General features: G+C 39.9%; 1 protein-coding gene across 4 annotated transcripts in view; it reads left to right on the top strand.

Moving 5' to 3' along the window:
* Window positions 1-24,026, top strand: part of ATP6V1H (ATPase H+ transporting V1 subunit H) — a 113,248-nt gene that overhangs the window by 33,715 nt on the left and 55,507 nt on the right. For all 4 annotated transcript variants that reach the window (XM_075549667.1, XM_075549666.1, XM_075549664.1 and 1 more), the window contains 3 exons: window positions 5,780-5,877; window positions 12,639-12,831; window positions 23,734-23,912. In XM_075549667.1, coding sequence (XP_075405782.1) covers window positions 5,780-5,877; window positions 12,639-12,831; window positions 23,734-23,912 — 470 coding nt within the window. The remainder of the gene's footprint in view (window positions 1-5,779; window positions 5,878-12,638; window positions 12,832-23,733; window positions 23,913-24,026) is intronic.

Genomic DNA, 24,026 nt, shown 5'->3' with positions numbered 1-24,026 from the left:
ATTTCTGAGCTTTTGGAAGCTTGCTTTTATTTTCAGTCTCATATTAAAAAAATAGACCTCAGTAAGTTGAGGGTAGAAGGTTAGCTTCTCCTCCTATTTCACATTTAATAGGAATATCCTAATGTGGTAGCTAATATTTATCGAGCCTTTACTCTGTGCTCGGGACATTGTTTATTCATTTTATGTGTACATGCCCTTTAGTACCCATGCTCATTCTTGAAGGTGTGTCCCACTCTTAGCCATGCTTTATAGATGAGCAGAGAGGCGTTCCGTCTTGTCCTACAGCTAATGAGAGGCAGAAACTTAGTGATATATGGCTACTTTGGAAGTAACTGCATTTTAGTAGGATCTTTAGGATCTCCAAGTCACATAGCCTCTTGTCCTAAAATTGCTGCGATCCCATTACTTTATTGCTGTCAAATTGATTCCTTAAAAATTTCTTTAGGTTTTCAGAGCACAGAGGAGACAATTGGTAAATTGCATTACATCATTTTGCCATTTGATGTCAGTATGAAACAAACAAACAAACAAAAAGCTCTACACTGCAGTAGGAGGATTAAGTATGATTCAGCAGTCTAACCTTTGAAAATGACCATGGTTATTGCTATGAGCAGATTATTGCAAATTCTTGTACTTTAATAATACTGTATTGTCAATGTTTGCAAAGGGAATTTCTTAAGATGCTTTATAGTGTTGTAAAGAGAATTAAAAAAAATGCTCTCCGGTATCTTCGGCTGAAAGTGAAATTAATAAATGCTGTCCGAGTGTATGCTGTTGTTGGGTACCATTGAGTCACCTGTGACCCAGTGACTGTGCCCCAGGATGAAACACCGCCTCACAGTTGTTCTGAGATTTGAGCCCGTGGTGGCAGCCCCTGTGTCAGTTCATCCTGTCGAGGGTCTTCCTCTTTCTTGTTGCTGTCCTTCTACCAAGCTGAAGTCTTTTTCTAGGGACTGGTCTCTCCTGATAACATATCCTAAGTACACAAGATGAAGTCTTGCCAGCCTTGCTGCTAAGAAACATCCCGCTGTACTTCTTCCAAGAGAGATGATTTGTTCTTTTGGCAGACCATGGTACTTTCAATAGTCTTGACCAGCAGCATAATTCAAATGCATCAATTCTTCTTTGGTCTTCTTTATTTGATGCCCAATCAGAGGCTATACTTAACCTCATAATGCCCACTCTTCACTGGGTTTGGATGCGAATTGTGACTTCGCGTTGTAAGAGGCATGAGCTTAGCCTGGGGAGTTTTGAATGATGGGTTTATGCACTGACAGACCAGTGCTGTTGTCTTTCACGGACTTCGGAGGGGCCAGAAGGAATCTGGGAATGGTTTTGTTTCTTTTCTCCTTTGCTTGATGTACACATGCGACTTTTGTAGGTCCCATTTAGCTTCGCTATTGTAGGCTGAGCATCGCTTCATGGGTAGTAAGTAACCTGGTTAAATTGCCCAGATTCCCTTTATTATTACTTGCCTTGTCTCTTAGACTGCTGTGGAGCAGTGCTTGCCATCGGAACTGCCCGTGATGATGGGATATGTAGCTGCACTATCACATGTAGCCACGAGCCACATGTGACTATTAAGCACTGGAAAGGTGGCTAGAGCAAGTGATAATTTTTAATTTTATTTTTTAAAACATTCATCAAGAAACATTTCGTGTACTATGAAATTCATCTACTTAACAGTTCAGTGTCTCCTAATATATTTATATGGTTCTGCAACCATCACCACAATCTATTTTATTTACTGTAACTCACAAAGGAACCTTGTACACATTAAGCAGTCTTTCCCTGCACACACTGCCTCATCCCAACCTCGAATCTACATTCTGTCTCCATAGAGTTTCCTATTGTGTTTACAAAGGAAATGATACAATAAGTAATCTTGTGTGACCGGCTTGTTTTAATTTAGCAGAATATTTTGAAGATTCCTCCATATTGTAGCATGTGACAGTATGTTCAAAGAAGAAATGAAACCGGACCTTTCTGGCTTTGACTGTGCTCCTTCCATGACTCTAACAATTTTAATATGCTGCTGGTAGGGGCTAGTTTTGTTGCTCTGCCTTGGTAATTTAATACTATGAGGGTGTGACACTTTTCAGTGTTCCATAAGGGATGAGGGAGTAGCTTGATTAAATTATTTACTACTTTCTTAATAAGTACATCACCCCCCCCCAAAAAAAAACAACCCAAACAAAATACACCTACAAAACTGGCAAAAAACAAACTCACAGCCATCCAGTTGATTTCCTCTCGTAGTGGCCCTGTAGGGCAGGGTAGAACTGCCCCTGTAGGCTTCTGAGATTGTAACTTTTTATTTTCCAAGGAGCAGCTAGTGGTTTTGAACTGCTGAACTGGTGGTTAGCAGCCCAACACCTAACTCACTCCAATACCAGTGCTCCTGTGCTGACTAATAAAAGAAATCAGTAGGCCCTATCAGTAGTTCACATGGTTCTGGTCTCTCTCTTAACTGCAATCTCCTCTAGCTTGTGAATGAGACCTGATTCTCTGGGAACCCAGTGTGATTCAGATCAATTGCATGTCTTTTTTGTGCAAGTTTTCAAAGGATGATTATTTACCTAAAGCAAATCTTGGAAAGTCCCCATAATTCCTTTGCTTTTTATCTCCTTAGCACGAAGTCGATATGTTTAAGACAATGGAAATCATTAAAAAGTATGAACTGGGTGTTAAAAAAAGGACAGCGATCGAATACTTTGATGTTATGTAAATGTGCCTTCACTTTCAAACTATTGGAACCTTGGTAATGGTCAGGCTACTACCATCGAAGTTGGCAGTTCATATCCACCAGCTGCTCTTTGGGAGTAAGGTGACCTGTCTGCTCCCGTAAAGATTTACAGTCTTACAAACTTGATGCAGCACAGTAACTCCTACACCAGATTCTTCATCGCAATTACCTTCATTTTTAACTTAAATCATTGAAAAGGCTTCCGGCCTTTTCTTACACTGCAGGTCCAGTCAATTATTTAACGTGGCTCTGCTAGCCGAAGTCTGTAACTCCCTTCAAACAACCTTCCCCTGCAAGGTTCTGGTTACAAGGTGGAGGAAGCTGCTGAGAGGATTCATCTGCGGGTCATTACAAACAAGATTCCCTGGAATGCCATCTTGTTGTGTGTAAAGAGAGCCTTCTGAGAAGCAGGAGGAGGGGTTTCATTACTAGCAAGAGCCAGGAGTGGAGCTCATCTTCTGGACTGGAGATCTCTGCATAGGGAACTGCCTATTCCAGATGACAGCTACATCAGAGGTGCAGCAGCAGCAGCAGCAGCAGCAGAACCAGCAGAACCAGGAGCCAGAGCGTGGAACAGAGTGATGGACTTCCAACTCAGAGCAAGTAAAGCCAAGTGCTTTTGTACGGGAGTCTGGCTTGTAGAATGGGGTGCCTCTGGGCACTGAAGAGGGGGCGCTGGGTTTGCTGACCCTTGGAGCTTGAGCTGAATGCCTTTGGCTTTAGATCGACTGCAGAGTGGTGTGGCCCTCTGGGCATGTTTTAGCAGAACAGAAAGAACTTTATTATCATGTTCTGATAAACAATTCAGTCCTGAGCACTTCTTACCGGCATTAAAACGTACTTACTTCCTTAACCCCCTCTCTTTATTTTACTGTTTTATTTTTCCCAATGGTTTTATTGGCATATAATTCATGTGTCATACAATTTAATAGTTCTATCACATCAAGAAGTGTTGTTCAATCATCACCACAATCTGTTTTAGAACATTTTCTTCCATCTTGTATTGGTCATTATTATTTCCCTATTTCCACCCAACTTCTTCTGCCATACCGCCAAGGAACATTTAATCCAGTTACTGTCCATATAGATTTACTTGTACAGGATTCATATATAGGAAAACATTAAAAATCAAACAACAACAACAATAAAAAACTAACAAAAGTAACAAAACAAAAACCACGTCATTCGGAAAGTAGAAAATATTAAAAACTAGAACAAATTTAAATGCATCAGAAGGAAGACTGTATGATAAGGTGGTGCAGTTGAATGTAGGTGCATCTGTGGCAATCCACTTCCAATGCTCCCTGCATGTTTGTAAGGCTACTCGCATCCCTGCTCCATGGTCAGAGGGGGTATTCCAGAGATTACTCATGTGCAGTCATCCGTTTTCCTTGAGTTCTGTGAAGCCATTGCAATGGATATTAGAATCGAGAGCAGTGAACGTGAAATAGAGAACAGTAAGATTACAGTAAGGTTAAATAAGAGCTCTATTCACCTGTACTAGTAAACTAATCTGTACTTAAAAACTCGATTTACAGACACTTCGGAGTGGCTCTTGTTTGTAATGTGGGATCCCCTGTAATTTATAGTGAGCGAGTCCTGTCAGTGGCATCACTGACATTGTGTCCGTATAATGCCTAAACTAAAGCTACAGCTAACAAAGATCTAAATTTGAAATACGTCATGTATTTAACTTAACATGGTAAGTGACATAGAAGAAGAATACTTGAACTGCTGAACCAAAATTATTTTGCACTGAGAAATGCTGACGGATAATGCAAGAGGAGAGAGTGCCCTCATTTGCTTTTGGTCTGCTTACCTAGAAATGTTGTTCAGCCTTTTGCTCCTACCCACTGACTAATTAGAAAAATAGAATTTTTTTTCCATCATGGAAGATGATTTTAAAGCTGAAATGCACAATTTTTAATCATTAATTTTTGTTTATGTTTAGTTTTCAGTCAAATAATATGGGTTATATTGTGCTTTTGTAGAATTATTTTCACAACTTTAATTTAAGATAGCCTTTACTTATGACTAGACTATTGACACTAAGTGTACTTCTGTTGTACTTTTAAAATGAGTGACTAGAATTTCTTTGATGTTCCTGAGAATCCAGAGAAGTTTAGATTAGAAAAGTTTAGTAAGATAATGTGCATTAAGTTTTGTGAATTATATGACATTCATAATTCTTTATACAGTTTTGAAAATGTAGTTTCTGCCATTTCTTTTTGTCTCTCCACTTCTTATCACTATAAGGCTCATTATAAATATTTAGGGACTTGTCCAGGCCAGAGCAGCGTACTTGCTTCGACAAAATGAAGGAAACGGCAACTTCCTGGCGGTGTCATTTCAAGTCTCAGATACGAATTTCAATTTCTAGGAGATGGTATCTATGGTGTTTTTCACTCCTAGGCATTCTTCTTCAAAGATCCATTAGACTTCTTTCTATGTTATATTACGTGTTTCTTAAAGGTTGCTGTTGATTGAGATTCTGTGATTTGCCTTGCTGTATGCTAAATGCACTGTTTCACGTCTCTCTCTCATAGTGCCTGTTCAAGGCGCATCTCTATTAAGATGAAGGAACTGAGGCTTAGAGAGGTTCAGTCATCTGCTTGATGTTATTAAAATACAGGCCTGTCTCAAAACATACACATTCTTGTTGTTATGTTCTTTGATGTTTCTATAATTACATATAGCAGTATTCTTTACATAATGCCTTAATCAAGGGCAAATGAAACACTGAGGTAATGTACTTTTGAAACCATGTGAAAGACAATGTTTTGTTCATCGATTTTTCTAATTGTGTTAAATAATGTTGAGTTGTGTGGTTTAATTTGAGAGGCACAATTATTTTAATATCTGAGAGGTAGAGATAAAAGTAGACATGAGGATCGACTTTTGAACAGATACTGAGGATCTTTTCTCTGCTGCCAGCAAGTCTAGTAAGACAAACGCGTTAAATAGAAATATTTGCACAGTTTCTTGACTTTAAATGCTTTCCGATTTGAAACCCGTGCCCTTTTTCTTGTGCAGAGTTCTCAGTATGTGCAGTGTGTTGCTGGGTGTCTTCAACTGATGCTTCGGGTTAATGAGTACCGCTTCGCCTGGGTTGAAGCAGATGGGGTGAACTGGTGAGTGCCCTGTACTTTTAAGGCTGAATAATTTTTTAAAGCATCTTTTCTGAGATTTTCAAAGTAATTAGTACAATTGATCATTTAAAAGAAGTGTTTAAAATTTTAAAATATCTGCTTAGCCATGTTAACGTTTTAAAAGTCATAACTGTCAAACTATTTCTCATTTGACTGGTTCCATTATAATTTTTATGTTTAAAAAATATTAAAATGTCTACTCATGGTTGCCCTCTTGTTTGCTGTGCTCTGCAGCAGTATTTTCCAAAGTGGGTGATACTGCCCCTTGAGGGGTGCTGGAATGATGCTTAGTCTGCCCAAGCAGATACCCTGGATTACTGTCTATAGTACAAACAAGTTTGATTGCTAGGGTGGTACTGCTTGTGTGTGTGTGTGTGCGCGTGTGAATATGGGGTGTTAGAAAAAAGAAGTTTGGAAACCTATGCTCTATAGGGTTTTCAGTAGCTTACTTTTCAGAAGTAGATATCCGTGTCTTTGATTTACAAGCTACCTCTGGGTAGATTCAAACTTCCAACCTCCCTGTTAGCAGCCAAAATATTAACCATTTTTACTACTTTCCAAAGGTTTAGGTCTCCTGAAAACCCAACACTTAACAAATTGCAGCTATTCAGAAAGCAAACTCATAGTTACAAAAGTACCATGTGGCAAATGCAGGCACCCCCCCCCCCCAACAACAGCAGCAACACCAAACAACACGAACATGGCTTACTCAGACAAGAATGCGTATAAACCATTCCTTATAATGCCGTGCCTTCTTGTTGTTAGGTGCCATCACGCTGCTTCTAACACTCTGTGCTTAGCAGAGAAAATGCTGCCTGGTCCTGCCCCAACCTCACGGCTGTTCAAGGCTTGAGCCCCTTGTCTCAGCCACAGGGTCAGTCCATCTTAGAAGGGTCTTCCCTGTCCTTCAGCGTTACCAAGCCTGAGGCCCTTCTCCAGGGACTGGTCTCTCCTGACAAGATCTCCAAATCACGTGAGACTAAGTTGGTCATCCTTGCCTCCGATGAGCATTCTGGCTGTACTTCTTCCAAGGCAGATCTGTTTGTCCTTTTAGCAGTACATGATACTTAAAGTATTCCTCACCAGTACGACAATTCAAATATATCTATTCTTCTTTGGTCTTTCTTATTCAATGTCTAACTTTCACAGGCAATTAAAAATAGCATGGCTTGGGTCAGGTGCACTTTAGTTCTCAAAGTAAAATTCTTGCTTTTCAACACTGAAGAGGTCTTGTGCAGCAGATTTACACTGGGCAGTGTGTCTTTGATCTCCTGACTGCTGTTTCTGTGGGCATTGCTAGTGGATCAAAATAAGCCAACTTCACACTTTACTCTTTTGATCATGATGTGACCTACTGGTACAGGTATGAGAATTTTTGCTTCTTTCACATTGAGTTGGGGTTCATATTGAAGGCTCAATTCCTAAATCTTATTCAGCAAGTGCCTCACGTTCACTTTCAGCAAGCAAGGTTGTGTCATCAGCATATCTCAGGTTGTTAATAAGTTTTCCTCCAATCCTGATGCCATAATCTTCTTCATATATCACCAGCTTCTGATGATTTGCTCAGCATACAGATTGAGTAAGTATGGTAAGAAGATACAACCCTGATGCCTACCTTTCTGAGTTTGAATCATGCAGTATTCCCTTGTTCTGTTTGAACAACTGCCTCTTGATTCATGTACAAGTTCTTCATGAGCAGAATAAACTGTTCCGGAATTCTCATTCCTCTCAAGCCTATCCGTAGTTTGTTAACAATATAGTCAACGCCTTAGCCTAGTCAGTAAAACACAAGTACACGTCTTCCTGGTATTCTCTGCTTTTAGCCATGGCATCCCTTGTTTCATGTTCTCTTCTGAATCCTGCCTGAACCTCTGGCAGCTGCTGTCCATATGCTGCTGCAACTGTTGTCAAATGATTTTCTGTACAATTTTACTTGCATGTAATACCACTGATACTGTTTTATAATTTTAATATTCTGTTGGGTCATATTTCTTGGTAATGGGTTCAATTATGGATCTCTTCCAATCAGATGACCAAGACTAATCTTCACATTTCTTGGCATAGACATATAAGTGCTTCCAGTGCATTATCAGCCTGTTGCAGCATTTCTATCAGTCTTCCATCAATACATGGAGCCCTGTTTTTGACTAATGCATTCAGTGAAGCTTGAACTTCTTCCTTAAGTACCATTGGCGCTTGCTCATGTGCTCCCTCCTGAATGGCTGAGTGTTGACCAGTTCTTTTTAGTGCAGTGACTGTGTATATCTTCCATCTTCTTTTGATGTTCCCTGCATCAGCCAATATTTTGCCCACAGAGTCTTTGAACATTGCAACTCGAGGTTTGAATTTTTTCTTGAGTTCTTTCAGTGTAAGAGACACTGATTGTGTTTTCCCTTTTTAGTTTTCTAATTCCAGGTCTTTGTACATGGCCTTGTAACTTTGACTTTGTCCTCTCAAGCTGTCCTCGGACATTTTCTGTTTGACGTAAGCATTTGCCTCAGCTACTTTATAATGAAGAGCAAGTTTCAGCCTCTTCTGATATCCACTTTGATCTTTTTTTCCTTTTCTGTTTTTTAATGACCTTTTGCTTTCTTCCTGAATGCTCTTGATGTCCTTCTACAGCTCTTCAGCTTTTCTGTCATGAGTTCAATACAGCAAATGTGTTCTTGAGATGTTCTGGAAATTCAGGTAGGATAGAAATAAGGTCATATTTTGGCTTTTGTGGACTTGTTTTAATTTTGATCAGTTTCAACCTGAACTTACATGTGTGCAATTGGTTTGCTGTCCACAGTGGGCCCCTGCCTGGGTTTTACTGCTGATTTTAAGCTTTTCCATTGTGTCTTCCCACAAATATAGTCAGTTTGATTTCTGTGCATTCCATCTGGAGATGTCCATGTGTATAGTCAGCTTTTGTGTTGTTGCAAGGAAGGATTTGGGACGAAGAAGTCGTTTGTCTTCTGTCGTTTGAATTCTGTCCTGCAATCTCCAGCTTCATTTCTGTCACGAAGACCCTATTTTCCAGCTGCTGTTCCTTCCTCTCTGTTTCCAACATTTGAGTTCCAATTTCATAATTATCAGTGCATCTTGATTGCATATATGATCAATTTCAAACTGAAGACATTGGTAAAAGCCGTTAGTTTCCGCATCACCAGTTTAGTGCTTGGTACACAAAGTTGAAAAATAGTTGTATTGAGTGGATTTCCTTGTAGAAGGACAGCTAGAACCCTACTGCAGACAGCACTGTGCTTCCAAGTCGATCTTGAAGCGCCCCGTCTGACAGTGAATGGGTGGCACTCCTCTGAGTTGCGCTATTCCCTCCATAATAAACCATGTGATTTTCTGACCCCACATGGCCCCTGCCAGCCAGTCCATTTCGGCTCACTGACACTCAAGATATGGAGCTTTACGCGTTCCATTTCACTTGGATGGCTCACAGTTGTTCTAGGTTCCTACCGTGTACATCCCAAGTTGATGAGTAGTCGGCTTTGCAGCTCTTTCTTCTTCCCTCGAGCTGTGGCCCACCAGCAAACGAAGACCCTGGAGGTGCATTGTGACCGCCATGGTATCAACATGGTTCACCGAGAGCTTTCCCCTGCTGCCTGACCCTCACTGACCCTTTCCTTTATCACTCATGACTTCCTCCTTCTCCTGGGACTGTATTCTCTCGATAACATGTCCACGGTACTTAAGATGAACTTTCATGATCATGTATTCTAATGAGCATTTTGGTTGTATGCACAGCTATGATTTATTACAGAGACATAGTAAGGATTCTCGGACAGAACATATGGGAAAATAACAGAGGCAGAGCCTGGACAGATCCTTGGACGGCCTTCCTTTTGGGTTCACTAAGAGGATTCTCTTCTCTCAGTAATGAAAATGGAGCAACATGTGCAGTGCCCCTGCTCAGAGAAGCCCAGTTACAGATCTAGATACCAAGGTTTTTACTGGGGACTGGTTGTGGAGGCATCTTCTTGGGAACAAAGAACAAACTTACCACCATAAGGAAGCTTGTATTAATCATAATCCATATTGCTGTACAAACTGCCTTTGTGCAGTGAACCACCCTTATTCTTTAGGGAAAGTTTTCCAGCAGGGCAGGAAACTTTGCCAGCCGGGTTCCCAGAGCCAGTTAAGGCCCAGCTTGGTTAGCAGGGCTTTCTAAATCTCAGGCATATTATAGTAACTCTTGTTCTGCACAGAAATCTCAAAATAGACTGTAAAGATGGCATTTACAGTCTATCTTCCTAAAAAATAATTCAATGTTTTGGGCAGTGCAATACGTTGATATACTGCCATTAAGTCAGTTTTGATTCACAGCGACTCTATAGGACAGAGCACAACGGTGCCTGTGGGTTTCTGAGGCTGTAAATCTTTCGGGGAACATGGAATAGCTGCTGGTTTTGAACTCAGGCTGCAGCCAGTAAGCCACTATGCCAACAGGGTCTTTGAAATAGGAAGTGATTTGTTTCAAAGGTAATGAATTGTGTAATTTTTTAGGCTAAACCCATCATCATATAATTTTCTTATTATAGTCTTAGTAATTTTTAGCATAGTGGTTAATAATGAATGAATACTGATAAAATAATACATGGGAAGATGAGATAGCATAATTTTTAAATTATGGATAAGATCACTGAGATTCTATTATTCAGTTTGGAAAAGGGTCTAAGAGACTCTTTTTGTAATTGTAAGAATAAGTCTTATTCTCTTAAAGAAAAGTTATTACATTTTCTGAAGACTTGTATTAAAGAATTTAAGTTAAGAAATAAGTTTCTAAATTGCTCATAAAGTAAACTCAGATGCTAATATTTCATCCATGAACCCACAGTGTACTAAATGCTGCTATTATAAGTGTATGTCCTCTGTCTCCTTAGCTTGTGATCTTTTTCTAATTTCAGAGTTAAGGTTCTTTTTTTTTTAGTTGGGATTTAATACATATAACATATCCTTCCATATTTCAAGCATGTCAAGTAGAATTGTACCATTGCTATCACAGTCAGTTTCCAACCATTTTTTTCTACATAAACTCCTTGACATTGGTTACTTTTGCCCCCCCCCCAACATTGTACTCCCCTCCCCCTGATCTCCTTATTCTACTTGCTGTCCCTATCGGTTCATCAATCCTGGGTTTCATATACTGAAAACAGAAAGCATGTAACACAGCTTCAGGAGGGTGACCTCCAAAGACATCACACCTCTGAGATGAACAAACAAACCCCAAACAATACAATACAAACCAAAAAATCCAGAAAAGTTTGGAAACAAGGTCAGGTCTTGTCCCTAAAGGAAGGCATCCTTTCCTTATTCTGGTAAACAGGGAAATTTATTTTGCTTCATGAGGGTATTTTGTTTACTCTATAAACAAACCAAACCAAGCTCACTGCCATCAAGTCTTTGCTGACTCATAGCCATCATTGCTGACTCACTGCCATCAAGTCTTTGCTGACTCATAGCCATCATTGCTGACTCACTGCCATCAAGTCTTTGCTGACTCATAGCCACCCACAGTCGGTTTCGGGGACTCTGACTTTACAGAAGAAGAGAGCTCCGTTTCTCTGCCTCAGAGCAGCTGGTGGTTTCAAACTGCCAGCTATGCAGGTCACAGCCCAACTCGTAACCACTCCGCCACCAGAGTTCCTTGCTTACCTTGTAGATATAGATAACTCACTTCTTTTTTCAGTGGGTTTGCACAGCTTGTGGGATTTTTACTATTGTTAGCCTTTCTGCATTACTGTGGACCACACTCCTGCGAAGCCCTTCAGCCTGGGTTTCTGCAGTGGTACCACAAGAACTCAACTCACGGCCCTCCCGTGCTTGCTGGCTCACAACAACCCCCTAGGACAGGGCAGACCCGCCCCTGAGAGGTCTGCCTTTGCAGGACTGGAAGCTCCGGAAACTCTTTGCAGGAGTGAAAGGCCCATCTTTCTCCTGCAGAGCGGCTAGAAGCTTCCAAACTCCTGGCCTTGCCTTTGCGGACCAACGTGTAACCACGGTGCCGCCAGGGCTCCCGCTGTAGCAGAGCACTACCCCTTCCTTCTCTGCACCTCTCTGGTCTTGCTTGGGGATTTCTGTCCATCGCTGTCTGAACGTAGGCACAGCCCACAGCTCTCTCCTTCCGTTACATATGCTCTCTCCTTGGTGCTGCTTTTGCATTTCAATGTGGCTTTTCCAGTTTCCTTGTGAGAAACCTGAGAAGTTAATCTGGAAACTGTTGTAAGGTCTTTTCTAATCCTTAAGCCCCCCCCCCCCCCCCCCCCCGTGAGTGATGAGTATGGCAGATGTGTATCTGTCATAGCTTTCCTCCAAACGCATCCCCTCTTTTCTGACTTGAGTTTCTTACATATTTTAAAGCAAAAAAGGTCCTTATATTTGCCTAGATGCAAAGTCAAAGACATTTGATTTCACCAAGACTTGTAACCTTGTTGCCAATGATGACTTTCACTTCTGCCTCATGCTTTTCCTCCCGTTCCCGGAGTCCTAGTCCGGGACGTTGTTACCTTTCTCATCAGCTCCCTGCAGTTGTTGCTGCTCGGGGGCCGAGACTTTGGAGAGAGGATTAAACAGAATTGAGGTGCAAACAGCGTTCTGTGAGCACATGTGTCCAGCTGCTTTTGACAGTTGGCAGAAACGATTGTGAACGCACTAAGACTGTTCTATCAGTGTAAACACGTAAATATCACGTCTTTGTTCTTAGGCTTATCATTGTTGAAAGCGGTCTCTACACATTTGTTTCCTTTCAGCATCATGGGAGTCTTGAGTAACAAGTGTGGCTTCCAACTCCAATATCAAATGATATTTTCCGTCTGGCTCCTGGCGTTCAGTCCTCAAATGTGTGAGCACCTGCGGCGCTACAACATCATTCCTGTTCTCTCTGACATCCTCCAAGAGTCCGTCAAAGAGAAAGTAACCAGGATTATTCTTGCAGCATTCCGGGTAAGGGGGCTGCGGTTTCTTTGTTTGTGTGCCAAGCATATTTACTGAGGAGTGCAGGTGAGGGTCTTACCAGGTGGGGGAACGCCACTTATTCTCCACGTAGTTTATGAAACTATGAGTCTTGGTAGGCAGAGTGAAATACTGCTGATTAATATGAATTTGTGGCATGAGGAGGAAGTGGGCTAGGGGGGAGGAAGCCATTTGAATTGATGAAAAGTGTGAGTTTATAGAATAATTATAAAGAAATGTAATTTATGATATTCCAATAGAAGTGTCTTTTTGCTGAATTACATTCCAACAGACAGTTGTTGATGGTCTGCCCTTGTGAAGATTTCTAGCCTTCTACAGGGTTGGAATCAACTAGTTGGTGTGGATTTTGTTTTATTAGATTTAATATGGATTTGTATTTCAAATATAGGATATTCTATATTTGAAATTGAAATCTTTTTATATTTGAGACTAGAAAGATAAGTGTGAAGTATGAATTTAAGAAAATTGGAAGTAATCAGAAGTGAAAGAGAATGTATAGAGTTAGGTATCTTAGACATTATTGAGCTGAAATAGACTGGTGTTGGCCATTTTGAATTAGAAAATCATATGATTTACTATCCTGGGAATAACAAAATCATGGCATTGTATTCATTGTGTGCAAAGGACATTTCAAAATCAATCTTGAAGTAAAACACTGGCGGTGATAGGATTATATTCACCTGCCTTCACAGAAACCAGCCATTTCCATTATTATTCAAATTTATGCATCAATTGCAAAACTAGTGATGAATAAACTGAAGAATTCTAGCAATGACTTAAGTTGGAAATTGATCAAACATGAAATTTAGATGCACTGGTAATTATTGGTGATTGAAATGACAAGGCTGGAAACAGGAAGAAACAGTAGTTGGAAAATAGGGACTCAGTGATAGAAACATTGGTATATGGGTGGATTTTTCCACTGGTGCCTTCTATTATTTATCTTGTTCAAATACCTAGTGTGTATTCACATAACTCAGTAATTTTTTTCGTACCTTTTACATGTACTTTTCTGTAGCTTCCTTTTAGGAATGATGTTGTCGCTGAATATGATGTAGAAATTCTAGTGATTGTAATTGAGGCTCGTCCTCACTCAAATACGTCTGTCTTAGGACTGCCTGTGCATGAAGGTCTGAGTGAAACCATTGAAAGACACAGTAGAAAATTATTCCACAGTCATATTGTTGATAGTTGTTCTCGAGCATGCCCCGAATAGGTCCCCAGTCGTGTGAACCCAAGCACAATGGAGTGAACTGCTGCCACCCCCAGGATCAGTGGTGGATCCATCCATTGTGACCTATAGGTTTTGCATTGACTGATTTTTAGAAGTAGATTTCCAAGCCTTTCTTCTTAGTCCATCTTAATCTAGAAATTCTGTTGAATGCTGTGTAGATTGAGAGCACCATGTAGGTTGCTCTGATATGGGTGGAGACTGCACAGGAGGTACATTACTTAGTAAATTAACCAAGTTTTCCTGCTTGGAAGGTGAGAATTTCACCACTCAGCCAGCACTGCAAGCTACCACTGACCCCATTTTGTAGTGGGGCAACCCCCCCCAAACAAACCAAATCCAGAAAAGTGGAATTGTATGAAGAAGAACGTGGCATCAGGCTCAAAGGGAAGACTTATTAAAAACCTGCAGTATGCAGACGATACAAATTTGTCTGCTTAAAATGAGGAAGACTTGAAGCACTTGCTGATGAAGGTCAAAGATCTCAGGCTTCAAGGTGAATTACAACTCAATGTCAAGACCCAAATCCTCACAACTAACCAATAGGTACATCATGATAAACGGAGAAAAGAAGGATTTTGTCTCGCTTGCATCCACAATCAGTGCTCATGAAAGCAGCAGTCAAGGTCAGCTGACATTGCAGATTGGGTGAATCTGCTGTACAAGACTTTATTAGAGTGCTGAAAAGCAGGGAGGTTACTCTGAGCACCAAGGTACACCTGACGCAAGCTGTGGTGTTTTAAATGACCTTAAATAGCATGTGCAAGGTGGACATTGAATGAGGAAGGCTAAGGAAGAATTAATGCATTTGCTTGGTGGTGCTGGTGACGAATGTTGAAAGTATGAACTTAAAAAAGGACGAACAAACATTTCTTGGAAGAAGTACACCCAGAATGTTCCCTAAAAGCGAGGATAATACGATGTCACCTCACTTGATTTGGTTTCAGGAGAGACCAGGCCCTGGAGAAGGACATCATGCTGATAAAGTAGAGGGACAACAAAAAAGGGCAAGGTTTTCAAGGAGATGGATTGACCAAGTGGTTGCAGCAATGGGCTCAAGCGTAGGAACAATTGGGAGGATGGCGCGGGGCCGGGCAATGTTTCTTTCTGTTGTGCACAGGGTTGCTACCAACTCGATGGCACCTAACAACAGCCCCCACTGAACTGATTTCAACTCATGGAATATCATAATCATTTTAATGTTTATGTATTTTTCTTTGTTTCTTTTTCTGAGTGAAATTATTTTTTTTAACCTTTTCTTTGCTTTGTTGTCCACACTTAAAACTATTTGGTAAGTTTTATTTACGACAGAAAATCTGTACAGGGAGAATGAATTTACCTCCATGCCTTCTTATGGCAAGATAACGTATACATTAAAAGCAAAACACTGCACTTAATGAATCATCTCACAGAATTCAAGCTTAGAGGGACTATCCCTATTTTCTGTTCCTGTATAGATTTCTTCGAAATTGGAAGCTGTTAGAAAACAGATATATGTTGTAGCCTCTAAACTACTATGAGCAGTAGTCAGTCACTCTTGACTCGATGTTTTTGCATTTAGTGTATCCTAGAAAGTTACTTCTAATTATTATGTTTTTGTTTTAACAAATAGAAAGATCAATAATTACCTAAGTAATTCACTTGGAAATTAATGGTGTTATTGTTTGGTTATAGTGACTTTTTTCTGTATGTTATGTATATTTTAAATTATATTTTTAGTTGCATTTTTAAATAGCTTGTTTTCAGAAAATAAATTATTTCTTGCAGGTTTGTGATAGGATGATCTGTGGCAGGATTTGTGGTGGGATCAGGTTGTGGTAGGACCCTTTTTGAAGACAAAAGAAAGGTGTGGGGAAAGGAATTACAGTGGAACTTCCACTCATGGACTTGTTTTCCTTTGTTCCTTTCCTTTTAGTGTCGATGTACTTCCTTGGCTTTTAAAAAGATACTTCCGTATTTATTTAGGTAGTATTTTTCGTGGTATGGATTTCTAGAAAGGAACCAAATACTAATGCTTTGCAGTAATGGGCTCAGCTTTAGTCTATAGCTCAGCAGCAGCGGCATTAGGCTGTTATATCTGGCATTCCCACCAATTCTAGTAAGACTGTTACCCACAGTTGGTTTTTCAACCCACCCATTGTTTTTCATTATAATGTGAAGTACCAGGGTCATTGGAAACAAGTAGCTATGGCGTATTGCTCTGGGAGTATCTTTATCTTAGAGAACAGACGTTAGTGGATATTGAGTCATCATCTTGAGCCCTCTCTCCTTCCCTCTTTTTCTGTTATTTAAAATTTTCTTTCTTAAAAAACGTTCTCAGCATAGTGCTATTTATTTTTGAATGCTCCTGAGCTTCTTGATGTTCCTTCTTTCATGGTAATTCACGTGATAGCCATAGTGCTTACATTGTAACTTGATAGCTCATTTGTAGCATAGTGACAGCAGCAGAGCCCCTGTATTAGTCTTTGGGGTACGATGAACTACTCAATTTTCAGGTCCCTGAGACCCATAACTCATAATGACCCAGAAGGCAGGATCCAACTGCCTTTGGGAACTCGGAGACTAGAACTTTATGGGAGTCGAAAGCCTAGTCTTTCTCCAGTGGAGAGGCTGGTGGTTTTGAACTGCTGACCTTCTGAGGGCAGCCCTACTTGTAACTACTAAGCCACCAGGACTGCTATGTGGTGGCCCTGGCTCTATGGCAGTGAGTTGGGTTTTGTTTGGAGACCCATGAGCTGACTAGCTCTTTCTTAAAAGCAACCCTTTTCAGTGGGTCATCACAGAATGGTGAGCCTCTGGAGTGAACAGAGCTAGGTGGGAATTTCAGCAGGTGATTGTTTTAAATACTGAGAGAGCTGGTTAAATACTCAAAGTTAATTTTCCCATTGGTAAAAGTTGATGGTGATTGATTGTAATGGGGTCAGTTCTGATTCATAGTGACCCCAGGTGTGTCAGTCAGAACTGTGTTCCACAGGATTTTCACGGCTATGACCCTTTATTTAAACAGTTTTATTGGCACATAATTCACATATCATATAATTCAATGATTGAATCATAATAAGAGGAGTTGTACAATCAGTTCCACAGTTTTAGAACATTATCTTCTTTCTTGTATTCATTGACATTAACTCTATGTTTCCCCTCACTGCCCCTGCCATACCCTGAAGAAACCATTAATCCAGTTACTGTCTCTATAGATTTACCTATCCTGGATTTCATTCAGAAAAAAAATGTTACCCCTCCACCCACAAAAATCCCACAAAAATAACAGTAAAGTAGAATATTTTCAATAGAAGCGAATGCAGATAATATTAAAATTAGAACAACTTTAAAATGGGTCAAAAGAGATCAATGTAAATTATATAATCCAAACCCTGAGGAAGGAATAGTATCAGATCGGATGACAGTGGAAGCCCAGATACATTTGCCAGACCTACACAGGGACTAAGCCTCTGGTGATTGAGGAATGGGAACAACCTGGTTATCAAACAGAGTACTGGAGAGACGGCTGTAGTAGATTGAAATGATAAGTCTGACTTAACAGGTAAAACCTTGTCACTTGATACACTTGGGCTTCATCTGGTTTTTAGTATTTTCTGTGTTTTCTTTTTTCATACTAGGATTTATCTTTGTTGTGTTTTGTCATTGTTGGTAGCCTGCTTGAATCTTTGTTACACGTCTTTCTATGCTTTTTGGTACGAAACCCAGGACAGGTCACTCTGTAGAGACAACAACAAGAATAGGGGTTAGGAGACTGTAAATCATTACAGAAGCAGACAGCCCTATCTTTTTCCTGCAGAGTGCTGGTTGATGGTGGTGTTAGAGGCCACTGAGTCAGCTCTGACCCGTAGCAACTACATATGCACAGTAGAATGGAACGCTGCCTGGCCCGTGCCATCCTCGCAGTTGTTCCTGTGCCTGAGCCCATTGTGGCAGCCACTGTGTCAGCCCATCTCCTCGAGGCCTTCTCTTTTTCACGGCCTCTCCAGTCTACCAAGTATGATGGCCATCTCTAGGAAGTGAAGTCTCGCTATCCTGGCTTCTAAAGAGCATTCTGGCTGCACTTCTTCCAAGACATTGGTTGGTTGGAAGACTATTTGAAGAAGGTACTTCCAATATTCTTCATTAGCATCCCAATTCAAACGCATCGAATTTCCTCCAGTCTTCCTTATTTAGTGTCCAACCTGCACGTGTGTGTAAGGCGATTGAAAATACCATGGCATGGGTAAGGTCAACCGTGGTCCTCAAAATAACATCTTTGCTTTTCAGTACTCTAGAGAGGGCTTGTGCAGCAGATTTACCCAGTGCAGCGCCGTCTTTGGATCTCTTGACTGCTGCTTCCACGAGTATTGATTATGGATCCAAACAAGACAAAATCCTGATAACTTCAATTTCTTTTTCCAGTTGTGAGGATTTTGGTCTTCTTGATCTTGACTTGTATTCTATACTGAAGGCTGCCATCCTGGATCTTCATCAGCAAATACTTCATGTTCTCAGTTTCAGCTAGTAATGTCATGTCTTCTGCATCTCACACATTGTTAATATGCCACATTCTTCTTATAGTGCGGCTTCTCTGATGATTTACTCAGCATAGAGATTGAAAAAGTATGGTGAGAGGATACAGCCCTGATGCACACCTCTCCTGATATTAAATTATGCACTATTCCCTTGTTCTCATAACTGCTTCTCAACCCATGTACAAGCTCCATGTGTGGGTTCAAACATGCAGTTTGTAGTCTATCGCTTACTTGACAGTGTCACTGACAAAGATGGTTAGTAACACTTAATTCATGTCAAAATTGGGTAAAGATTAAACGAACTAACAGGTGAAGTGCCTAGAATAGTAAATGTACCCTGTGGATTTATTACCCTGACATTTTAGTCTATAAAATCATAATAATGATTTACCCCTTAAATTTCCTACTTCTGTAAGTGGATTCTTGCTGAATTATTACTGAACTCAGATAAAGATTCAGTGTTCTATTTGATAAGAGGCAGAATGAATATTTTACTGTATTACTCAGCAAGATTTAAAACCGTATTTGAACGCTTTATAGTTTTCATCCATATTACTACAGTTATTATGATTACTATAATTTATTATGACTTATGGACTTTGCGATTTTGTGAAATTAAAATAGAATTGTTTAAAGAGGCTTGATTTTTTTTTTTCTGGCACAAGTTTTAATGTCTAATTAAGAAAAATTCTCTTGTTCTAAATTGTGATAATGCAGTCATTATTTGAATATTCTGAGGTCTGAAAGTCCTTTTTCCCCCTTCTTTTTAAATCAGAGGAATATCTTTAGATGTCCATAACTTTGATGCTTACAACTTAGCTAAAATCAAACCGCTAGTAAGAACATAATGAAGCCATTTGAGTATACGTCATCAGACAGATGGAAAAGACCAAGATCTCTCTCTAGATGAGGGGGGGGGGGGTCGAGAGAGTGAGCTTGAATGAGCCTCAGCTCTCTATAGGCTTTAAAAGATTTAGCTGACGGGGCTGTCAGCGCACGGTCTAGTCCTGTAGTCCCCTCGCGTCTGGAACTCGAGAGAGACCTTTTTACTCTTGAAAACTTTAGCTGCTAATTACTCTTTTCCTATTTGGCTAGATGAATTTTATTTTTGGAAATGTCAATCTTGGTTATTCATAGCAGGTGCTGAACTCCAGGTTTCTGCAATGGTTGTTGGTTAAATTGATTTGTCAATCTTTCGTTCCTAAAATAAATTAAAATGCTTTGAGGCTATGACTGAGAAAGACTTTGAAGATCACACTTCTTGTTTAATGTTTTACACCTGTTGTAAGTTTTATTTCTCACTTTGGATTTGCTCAGGCAAAAGCCTACATAGTATGAGTATGCTGTGCAATAAATGATATTTTATGACTGTATGATTTTCAGCAGCAAGTTTTAAGAAAGTTACCAAGTTGAGTCTTGCTTTTCATCTGAGAGATTGTGACATTTAATTCACAAATGCACACATGCACACTCACACAGACCCAGACCTGTATTCACTGTCTTTTCCTGCTAGAAAGGTGGATGGGCCACCTGTAGTTTTAATTTCATGGGGACTGCTTTGCCTTTTGCTTTGTATGGAAGTATTGCTTCCAGTCGGGAGAAAGACAATGCTTTCTGCTCTTGTAAAGGGTTAGAGTTTGTGAAAGCACAGGGCAGTTCCACCCTGTTGCACAGGGTAATTCAGGCAGTGAGTCTGCAATGACTTTACGGCTGTGAATTTGGATTGTGATTGCGTATATATTGCCACCAAGAAATTGTTTTCTGACATTTCTCCCCTCTCTCAGGAATTCTGCGTAGACTTTTCTTTGATGCACCTCTCTCTTGATTATTAGGTATCAAGTTTGGATGAAGTGTCGCAAGGTTGAGGCATTTGTTTTAGGGCGAGTCCTTTAATGCAGAGCTGTGCACCATTTGCTCTGCAGTGCATTGCATGCAGTGAGCTGCTTGTTAGCAGTCTGCAGCTGAGAAGGACAGGAGTCGAGTGAACTGTGGTAGCGTAGCAGTCTGACAGAATAATGTTGTGTTTACTGACTGTAACAATATAATCTAAACTTGTGTTTTGCATGCTTTTAGATTATTTTTTCTAATAAGTTATATTTACTATATTTAAATAACAAGTATTCCGAAGCCCTAGTGGCTTTGTGCATTATGCATTGGGCTGCTTACTGCAAGATCAGAACTCTGAAACCACTAGCTGCTCCGTGGCAGAAAGATTGAAAGCATCCATGGAAAATGCTTGCCATCCTCCTGAAGAGTTAGTCCTGGGAACCCATAAGAACAGTCCTTCCTTTCCAAAACGAATTAGAAATTAGTCACAGATGGTGTGCGCAAGACTGTAGGTCAGCTTTGGAGAAAGGACGATTATAGCTGTCACTTGATTCCACTGATTCCTAGTGAAGTCAAGTTCTTCGTGGCACTATTGGCTTGTTAAAGGCCCAGCTATTTCTATGGACTTGTTCAAGGTCCAGCTATTCATATGGACTTGCTACAGGTCCAGATATTTATATTGACTTGTTACAGGTCCAGCTATTTCTATGAACTTGTTAAAGATCCAGCTATTTACATAGACTTGTTACAGGTCCAGATATTTTTGTTGACTTGTTAAAGGTCCAGCTATTTATATGGACTTGTTAAATGTCCAAATATTTATATGGACTTGTTACAGGTCCAGATATTTATATTGACTTGGCCACTTTTGCTGTTTTTATGGATGGGAGACAAAGATAGCAGTTTGATAAGTGCATTTCCAACAGATTATTTTGGTTTGTGTCTAACAAATTCAGGTTAAGTCTTTTTCATCACGTGTTTATTTCTTCTTTCTTTGTAATAAGATGGAGAAAAGGATATAAGGTAAATTAAGATGAAATTAAGGCATATTTTGAAGGACAAACAAGTGATGCTTTTAAGGACTGATTTGAAAACAGTGGGTGGCAAAGATTATACCTCTGAAGTGCCAGGATTTTGGAGACTTGAGGGTGAAATTGATCATACAATAGTACCACAGGGCTCTTCTAAATTAGTTATTTTGAATAAATTTAAGTTATTAATACTGTTAGTTATGATAGCATTTTAAGTATAAATTTAATTCCCCAGGTGACAAGTATATAGTGAAAATAACAAAGGACTACATGAGCAAAATAGTTTTGTGTGTTTCTAAAGTTACAAGAGATAGTAGATGTTTTCTATCTGGGAAGTGGAAAAGAGACAATTTAGAAGAACAAGCAAAATCTCAAGAAGAGTTTGATAAAGGCAGAGGTTATTTGGATTTAGGGTTTCACACATTTAAGAACTCAGAAAGGAATTTGTCTGGCAGAGAACCATAGTTGTTCTGAAAGGATAAGTTGCAGTAATAGTCATAGATCATAGATAGAAGCTGGGATTTAAAGAAGCAATTAAAAGTAATCTATGATAGGTAGTATGGATCTGCGGACAAGAATCTCAATTTAGTTGTGTAGATAACATATAAAGTTATTAGTATTTTTATTGTGATGCTTTATTTTTGACCTATGGGTTATATGCAAGTGGATTATTTAATGACATTTAAAAATGTTAATTAACATTACTCTTTTCTAATTGAATTGAATGACGAGAATCCAAGATTTCAATCCTTTTGAAATTTGAGACTTGTTTTATGGTATAGTTTAAGATTTCCCATGATAAATGTTCATGTTTTATAGTTGTTCAGTGCAAGAGAAGGGTTTGTCTGGCTGTGCCTTACTCCACCTTACTTGAAGTGAAAGCTCATGTTACTGGTTTGGATTAATTCTTTTTAAAACAGTAGTTATTCTCTGTTACTCTACTCATAATCTATTAAGAAGAGTTGCAGTTAACTTGTGATACTTAAACTTGTGTATATAGCATAAGGAAGGAGACTAAGTTTCCACATAGTCTAATGACTGTCCGACAGAGGTAGCTATTAGCCAGGTTGTGAAAGTCCAGAAAGGACTGAGAGGAACTCACTAATACCAAGGTGCTGGATGGAGATCTGGTAGAATCACAAAGGGAAGAATGGTGGGCATCCATCTTAGTAACTAACAAATGTCAAGCCAGATCGCTCTGAGTTTATGTAGTATAATTGTTAGAGGTATAATTAGCTTGCAAAATTAAACAACAGAAAAAGGTTCACGTTTTGGCATCCCTACAGGATCTTTTGGCATTTGACAGGCCTTCCTTACCACCTCAGTGAAGAAGACTTTGTCAGGAGTAGGGGCCGTGTTCTGTTTGCTGATGCTCCTAGGAAGGGCGTAGGGTGATCTCACTCAGCACCATCTGATCAATTTGGTGAACAGTTTTGTCTTGTAAACCCTTGACTACTGTCTTCATTAGTGTTCTTCGGTGCTGTCAGTGGGTTCTGGCACACCGTGACCTTATGTGTAAGAGAACACTGTCCAGTTGTGCCATCCTCACAAGGCTTCCTATGGTTCAGCTCATCCTTGCAGCCACTGGTCCATTTCACTCCTTGGGGGTCTTCTGTTGATTCAGATCTGACTCACAGTGTCCCTAAAGGATAGGGTCCAACTGCCCCTGTGCGTTTCCAAGACTTTCCAGGAATAGAAAGTCTTGTCTTGCTCCCTCAGAACTGCTGACCTCGTGGTTAGCAGACTAACTTGTAATCATTACGCCACCAGGATGGTTTTCTTAAGGAACAAGGACTGTATGAATGTCACAAAACATTTCTGTAATTGTTTAGGCACGAGGGTTTTTATTGCTGTCTGTTATGCCTTTCCTGTCTGAATGGAGTTGGAGATAAACTGACTTGAAGCTCAAGGAGTAAAGAAACACCTTGTAACGGTATTCTGAGTGCTCTAGGAACGAAAAATGGAGAGTTTTACCATGGTGTGCTTAGAAGCATCATGAATAAGAATTGTGATAGAGGTAGTTGTAAACATGTTCAGAGTTCAGTAGTTTGAGGCCCTCATAGGTCTCTAATGAGAAATGTTTAATAACATGTCTGAAACAGGAAGCAAGAAGACGGAAGCTAAGAATTGAAGTACAGAGTTATCTACTCAAAGGTGATAGTTAAATCTGAGACCGGAAGACGGAAGAGAGGCCATAATAGGATGCCCAGAAGACTGAAATCATTGTTTAATAAATTGTTGCATCTCATATCTTTATCTAAAACAGAACTTTTTAGAAAAATCAACAGAAAGAGAAACACGCCAAGAATATGCTCTGGCGATGATTCAGTGCAAAGTACTGAAACAGCTAGAGAACCTGGAACAGCAGAAGTACGACGATGAAGATATCAGTGAAGATATCAAATTTCTTTTGGAAAAGCTTGGTGAGAGTGTCCAGGATCTTAGGTGTGTTATTCTCTTTATTTTTCTCAAGTTGGATCCAGTAGACCTTGATTGATATATACAGTATTTTAAGAAAGCCTCTTAGAAATCAAGATCCTTAACCAAAGTATTATTGCT

Source organism: Tenrec ecaudatus, chromosome 5, assembly GCF_050624435.1.
Source record: "Tenrec ecaudatus isolate mTenEca1 chromosome 5, mTenEca1.hap1, whole genome shotgun sequence".
NCBI classification, from domain to species: Eukaryota; Metazoa; Chordata; class Mammalia; order Afrosoricida; family Tenrecidae; genus Tenrec; species Tenrec ecaudatus.
Note: the sequence above shows the minus strand (reverse complement) of the source record. Positions and strands in the feature narration are given on the sequence as shown.